The following is a 7,500-nucleotide window of genomic DNA, read 5'->3' as shown; positions in this document are numbered from 1 at the left end:
TAGATTTCGATTCATAAGGTTCTGAATCTATTAATCAAGATTTGATTTGATTCAATCTGCTCTTGAATAATGAATATGGCTCAACTGTGTTGCAAAATACAAATGTACTTTATTTTTTCTCTTCACCTTACACAACAGGTTTTAACTGCAGACTTGTAAATTGGACAGTTTAAACTTGAGCTAAAAACAAAACTGTCTCAAGTCTCAAAAGTGCAATTTTGAAATTAGAAAGGAATTGCAAGTGAAAGTGTACTTGAACTACAACATTCCATCACTGCAAATTGCATTAAGGCATTGTTTATTAAAGTGCAAAAATAATAATAATGGTAAAGAAAAATCATGCCCTATGAATCGATACTGCAAAATTGAAGTGAAATAGATCCAAATTCGAATATAATATATAATCAAAATAATTTATAACATAACATTATACAACGCAACATAAAGTTATATAACATGGCATTACATAACATGACATAACATTAAATATTATATAACATCATATAATGTCTAATAACGTAATGTTATAACATAAAATACAATTATATAACATGACACAACATATATAACATGACATAACATAATCCTAACCCTATATATCGTTACTAATTATTATAGCAGTTTATATATACTGTATACTAATGAACCTTCAGTAGTATATGGCACATTTCGACTTAAGGCCTAAAAAAAAAAAAGTTTGGTTCCTGTTGGTTGTCAGTTGAGGTCATGGGTAGGTAGGGAATTTATTTTATTTTTTTATTTTATTTTTTCCAGCGGCAGCGAATGATAGGTAGGTTGTTTTCATTTAAAAACGAGAAAATTCGCTCATCCTTGTACAGAATGAAGAGCTGCTGTACAAAAACGTAATTATAGTTTGCATCAAATTTTTTATTTTTTTTGTTGTTTTTAAAGCTCATAAAATTATTTGGGTCGCACATAAATTGACAGGGTCGGTCGGAAACCGGAACCAAACAAAAGATTTTTTTTAGGCCCAACCTGTAGTAGTATAAACATTTTCTCACCTGCGGTCGCAGATTCCCTGGAGGACGGACCCACAGACGATGAGCCCTCTCTCCTCCCCCTCCTCCCCCCCCCCCCGTCTCCCCCGTCTCCCATTGGTCGAGCAGCAGCAGCTGGTTGTGATTGGCCGTGAGCCGGCGGCGGGGCAGTCCTGGGCCAGGATGGGGGGCAGGCAGTCGGGGGAGTCCAGGGGGGTCCGGTGGGGGCGTGGCTGAGGGGCAGCAGGGGGGGCTGAGGTGGTGCAGGTGGTCGACTCCGCCACGTACAGCTGGCCGGAGCGCGGGTCCAGCAGCAGGTGGCTGAGGGGCGCCCCCCGCAGCTCCACCCGGGTTATGACATCATCGGGGACGCGCCCGCACGCCGCCGGGGGGGCGGGGCCGAGGAGGAGCAGCAGGAGGAGGAGCTGAGGGAGGACCATGGTCCCTCAACCTGGAGGACAGACAGGCACAGAGAGAGAGACAGGTCTTAGGGTAGGGTATCTCAACGGTTAAGGTAGGGTGTCCTCAGATAGGGAAACTTATGGTACTGTACAGGCTATCTATATCCTGCCCTCCACTAACACACACACATACTGTATACACACAGAACCACACAACATTAAATCCTTAAACCCTCTGTTTATATGAGACGTGTTTGTGTGTAAAGGTGTGAAGGTGTGTTGTGTAAAAGTTGTGTGCGATTTTCTAATTTTTTTCACTGTATTACTGATGAATATTTTGATAATAGATGCAGAAATTACAATGTGAGGTTCCAAATTCAGTGTTTACATTTTATTGTGATTCTCATCTATACCAACTGTTTCCACGTGTGCGCTCGACGAGCACGGAACGAAAGCGACAGTATCACGGGAGCGCGCCCGCTTGTCGTGCCGTAGGACGCTGTGCCTCCTCTCTGCCCTCTCGCCTCTCCATTGAGAATACATTTAGCAGGCACGACAAACGCCTCCCGTGTGAAAAGCCCTTTATGGCACATGAAGTCCTGACCCGGGTTCGGGTACCCGACGGGTGACCGGCAACAATTTGGATGAAACGAGTGAAAAAGAATGTACTGTGTCGGACACGGGTGCGGGTTGGACGCATGAACAGCCAGGGGTCGGACACGGGTTTTGCGATTGCGGACTTCTCCGGTGATGGATGTTATTCAGGAGCGGAGGAGCAGGGTTCGAGTTAGGTGGGAGCCAGTGGGAGCTGAGCTCCCAGAGAGAGAGGTCTGGCTCTCATGAAAGCAGCAAACTCAAATATCTGTGGGGGTCTCTGAAAATACAGCAGCATAATATTGTAATTACAAATGATGCTATTTTCCCTTCCACATGCAGAGTAATATTGACGTTAAGTAAGCCTGCCACACACATAAAGATTTATAAATCTCAACCGATTTTTTATCTGTGGAGACCCCACACATTAACATTAACATTAACAGTTTTGATCGTATTGTGTGTGGTGTCCTGCGATATTCCAACACAGCACACCACACACATACAAGATTTGTCTTCAGACGCACTAGAATCTTGTCCCTCAAGCAAGAAATCTCGCGTGAACAAACGTGATCTGACGTAGTACTCTGACTGACCTGTGGGGGCAGTCACACCAAAAATAGTCATTGAACTAACTACAAGAAGAAGTGAAGAAGAGCGAGTGTAAACCGGTTATAAACTCATGGAGGACCAGCTGGATACCGACTGCATGATGGTGGTTTTGGGATTAATCCTAACTGAAAAATCCCAAAGCAAATATTGTAACAAACACTCGTGTGTTTGCCAATGTTCGACAAGTTTATCCTCCATATCGGAGGTCCATCTAACTTTAACTGTCTTCGCCATATTGGTGGTATTCAGGATATCGTAGCCATGGAGATAGCTCGTTATAATTCCGTGTTCAGTCAGCTCGCTCTTTATTGGTTAAATTCAATATTACGTCACGTTGGAGACTCCCGATTGTCGGCTTCCCCCCCACACAAGACGATTTGACACCACAACGTTCTCACGCCGATAATCGTAAATATTGAACATGTTTAATACTTACGATTATCGGCGCCGACTGATTTCGGAGCCGATTGTCGGCCGAATTTCACTCTTAACACACCACACTACAGAGAATCTTATAAATAATCTTAAGAGCTTAAGATAATCGGGCGATGTCTGTCCGTGATCGGAAGGGGGGAAAATCGGGGCAAAATCAGCCCGATTATCTTTATGTGTGTGGCAGGCTTAAAAGGGATAATAGAACGCCGGTCATTGACGGGAAAATAAGCCCAGACAGGGGCGAATCGGACACCGACGCGAAACGGAGGGGGCATATCTTGCTTCGACCTGAAGGGGCATATTTTCGATAATGAGCGGCTACTTGCCAAACGAAAAAATAACTACACAAGGTGTCTTTTTACAATTTATTTGTTACCATTCGTAGTGTTGATCAGCAGAGAAATAGTAAGCCAAAGACGTTGATCTTGCTTAGCATAGCAACCGAAGACACTTGCGTTTCTGTGAAGGGCCTATGCAAGTGAACGGAGCGTTCCACGGCATTGAGAAGAGCCGTGCCATAATCAATCCCTCCAAGGTTTCTCCCGGGCCTTTTTTGAGATTGTCTAAAAATGCCTGATGTTTTGCTTGAGCTTTTCCAAAAAGTTGCGATGAAAGTTGCGGTGTTTTTAATGTTTTTGTTGCGATTACAGTGCGAGAAGTGAAAGTTGTGATAAAAGTTGAGATTTTCCTGATGTTATTACTGCAATTTTCCCCGAGTAATTTGTTAAGTATTACGTTTTTACTGTTCTTTTAATTATAAATAATAATTAAAAGAACAAAAACACTGAGAAATGGTCCTATGAATAATTGATTCTTGATTCTTTCCGCGCTGGCAATTGACCTTGGATGCAACTGCCTGTGTCATAGTGATCTGCCTCATCGTCTGACGTCCTGCCTGCAGTTCTGCAGTTGTATTGCGGTGGCAAAAATGATTATCAATGGAAGATTTCCGCTTATGTTCCACCACAATATTGCATGCAGTGCAAAATAATTCCCCCCCCCCGCTTTCATGTAGAATACCAGGATACTGCTTTTACAATTTACAATTTAGCGATCTTTCGCAGTTATTTTGGTCTGCAAGTGTGAAACGTTGGACACGCACATGCTGCATGAATGCTTGAATCGCTTGAAGCAGTAAACACGGAAGTAAGGAAGGTAGTTTGTCGATGTCAGTTCAAGACGACGCCACTGATTGGTCAAATTTGCGGGAAAGTTGCGGTGGTTGCTTAAAATTGCAACACCGCCCTGAATTTGCGGTGATTGGTTGATGTTGCGTTGAAGTTGCAAATCGCAACATTGCGAAATCCTGGAGGGTCTGCATAATAGCCCATATTTACGTCCTATACTGGCACACTAGCCGCAGTTCGGAAGAACGAGTCAATAGTTTGCGAATTGTTCAGACACACGTAGCAGGTTGTGAAATCTTTCTCCTTCTCAGAGACGTTTACGGGCACTATATATAATCCCTCACACGTCCAGGGGAACGGCAACGGGCGTCCTTGAATGTCTTTGGAAAGACCTCGAAAGTATTGGGAAAGTCAGCGAAAGACCGTGGAAAGGACAAAGGCGCTCTTCACTGGGTTGTCCGCTCGATTCCTCTTCGCCAGAGGAAGGTTAGCAAGCCCTCGTGGTCACACCCACTATCTGGTGCGGCGGTCCACGGGAAAAACCCTTTGTAATAGCGTCGCTGGCTGCGTTAGCTAGCAGGCCACTAATGTTCAGCTACTTATGCTAATTAAATGATCGGGTAGTTAATGTGCACTGGTCCGGTTGAGCTCACAGTAAAGTTTGTGTTGAACTTAATAAATAATAATTATAATAGATCAAATTTATATAGCGCTTTTTCCCAGTGCTCAAAGACGCTTCACAATTGCTTCATAAACTATATCATAAGAAACAGAAAAAAGGCTATACAAAACAAACGCAAACAATAGTTTAGAGGTTTACTATCATTTAGCAGACACAATCTTGGATCTTTAGGGTTGCTGATATGTTATCGGCCTTCCACAAGACAAGCTTCAATCGCAAGCATGTGCTGCTTCGTCTCACCAACGTCTTTTTTCCCCTAACTCCAGCACGTTTTCCCTTTCCTCTACTTTCCCGCCTTCTCCACATTCACCCGCAAACACCTCATCGCGCCCCCTCCTGGTTGGATGGCCATATCACAGTTCAATTACAGTAAGCAAAGGACTTACAATACATAAAATAACATTTACAAAATATGCAACCATTACACAAACGTCAACAAAACATTATGAAAAACAATAAACTCTTATATATAGTTGTTTATTCTTATGAATACCCAGAACCCAAATTTCAACTGGGTTACAGATAGATCGATCGATAGATAGATAGATAGATAGATCGATCGATCGATCGATCGATAGATAGATAGATAGATAGACAGACAGACAGACAGACAGACAGACAGACAGACAGACAGACAGACAGACAGACAGACAGACAGACAGACAGACAGACAGACAGACAGACAGACAGATAGATAGATAGATAGATAGACAGACAGATAGACAGACAGATAGATAAATAGAGATAGACTGCATGCAGTCTCAATTTGTCGTTTGTCCTGTTTTGTTAAATCTTGGTTGGCAAGACCGCAGACCTCAGCCCACCAAGGGAGTGAGCCCGATACTTGGAGCCCGATTATAACTGGGATGTCAAGCGTGGTGACGGCCCTGGGGGCCGGTGTTGCGGTTAGGCAGGGTTAGTTATTCAGGGCTAACCCTAACCCTGGTGTTTGGGTAGTCTGGGTGTTTTAGGCGGTTGTATCCGGAGAGTGTGTTGGTAGGGCTGGAGGCTGGGTCTTCAGAAGGATCTGGTCTGATAGCATCTGATCAAAGGGCTGTTAGAGAAATCAGCACCAGATCACCTGCAAAGCGGTCTCTCTCTCTCTCTCTTTCTGTCTCTCTCTCTCTCTCTCTCTCTCTCTCTCTCTCTCTCTCTCTCTCTCTCTCTCTCTCTCTCTCTGTCTCTCTCTCTCTCTCCCTCTCTCTCTCTGTCTCTCTCTCTCTCTCTCTCTCTCTCTCTCTCTCTCTCTCTCTCTCTCTCTCTCTCTCTCTCTCTCCCCCTCTCTCTCCCCCCCCTCTCTCTCTCTCTCTCTCTCTCATCTCTCTCTCTCTCTCTCTCTCTCTCTCTCTGTCTCTCGCTCTCTCTCTCTTTCTATTGTTCAAGGTTTTTTTGTCTCAGTTCCCCCCCCCCCCCCCATATGTAAATGCAAGGAATACTTCAAGGTGAAAATCACCTCAGGCCCCCACACACACAGAAACTCACTAACATACTGACACACACAAACTACATACACGCACACACACTCACAAACACACTCACACACAGACGCCAACTATACACACATGTACACACTATACACACACACACACACACTGCAAAACTGGTTTCTCCAGTGAGGTACTGTCTATTTACAGTCGTATTAATGTATCATATAAATACAGGAGCTTGCTGTGACTTAACATACAGCATTCCGCTCTAATATTACAGTAATCCACTGGCAGAAAAATAATAAGGTGTTGGACTCTTAAACCGTTGGAATAAGGCGTGAACCAGTGGACCCATATAAACAGGGGTACCCACACACAAACGCCCCATATATAACGATCATATTTCCAATCAATAAATCGTTTTTAGCAGCAGTGAAACAAGAATTACAGTAACCGTTTAAGCTTCACATTGTTTTTCTAAGTAAAAAATTGACATAGTTAGGCTCCACAACGTCTGATATGGTTAGCTTTTGTGGGAGCCACCCACCCACTCGAGCCCATTTGGATGAGACCAACTGAAAGTATACGAAGCGGGTACGAAATTAAACTGTTGATTATAATAGCTGTTGAAGTTGAAGTGCCAGAGAATGGGCACTTCCACGGCTTCGCTTCATTGACCTCCATGATAGCCATGTTATTTTAAAAGTAGAATTCTGAGTCTGTAGGTGAAGAGTTGTGGAAGTAGTTGGGTCCCAAAATGTGTAGAGAATATCAGAGATCTCCCACAATGCACTGCTATTCGCAGCATTGTACTATATATCCTAAATACAGTAATACACTTCACATTTACATTGGAGTGTTAAAGCATACCCTAAGATACCAACCCTAAAATACCCTACCTTAAGGAAGGTACCCTACTCTTAGGTACCCTACCTTAAGATACCCTACCCTTAGATACCCTATCTTAAGGTACCCTACCTTAAGTTACCCTACCTTAAGGTACCCTACCCTGAGGTTCACTAACCTAAGGTATCCTACCTTGAGATACCCTACGTTAAGATACCCTACCCTAAGATACCCTACCCTAAGATACCCTACCTTAAGATACACTAGCTTAAGATGCCCTACCCTGAGGTAGCCTACCCTACCCTTAGATACCCTACTCGAAGGTACCCTACCCTAAGATACCCTACCTTAAAATACCCTACCCTAAGGTACCCTACC

General features: G+C 43.7%; 1 protein-coding gene across 1 annotated transcript in view; it reads right to left on the bottom strand.

Annotated features, from left to right (window-relative positions):
- Positions 1 to 7,500, bottom strand: part of plxnb3 (plexin B3) — a 47,949-nt gene that overhangs the window by 32,045 nt on the left and 8,404 nt on the right. The window contains 3 exon segments of the mRNA XM_030351638.1: positions 1,023 to 1,211; positions 1,213 to 1,282; positions 1,285 to 1,449. Of these exon segments, the coding sequence (XP_030207498.1) occupies positions 1,023 to 1,211; positions 1,213 to 1,282; positions 1,285 to 1,438 (413 nt within the window). The 5' untranslated portion in view covers positions 1,439 to 1,449.

The sequence above is a fragment of the Gadus morhua genome, chromosome 1, assembly GCF_902167405.1.
Source record: "Gadus morhua chromosome 1, gadMor3.0, whole genome shotgun sequence".
NCBI classification, from domain to species: domain Eukaryota; kingdom Metazoa; phylum Chordata; class Actinopteri; order Gadiformes; family Gadidae; genus Gadus; species Gadus morhua.
This window is presented reverse-complemented; position numbering and strand designations above follow the sequence as displayed.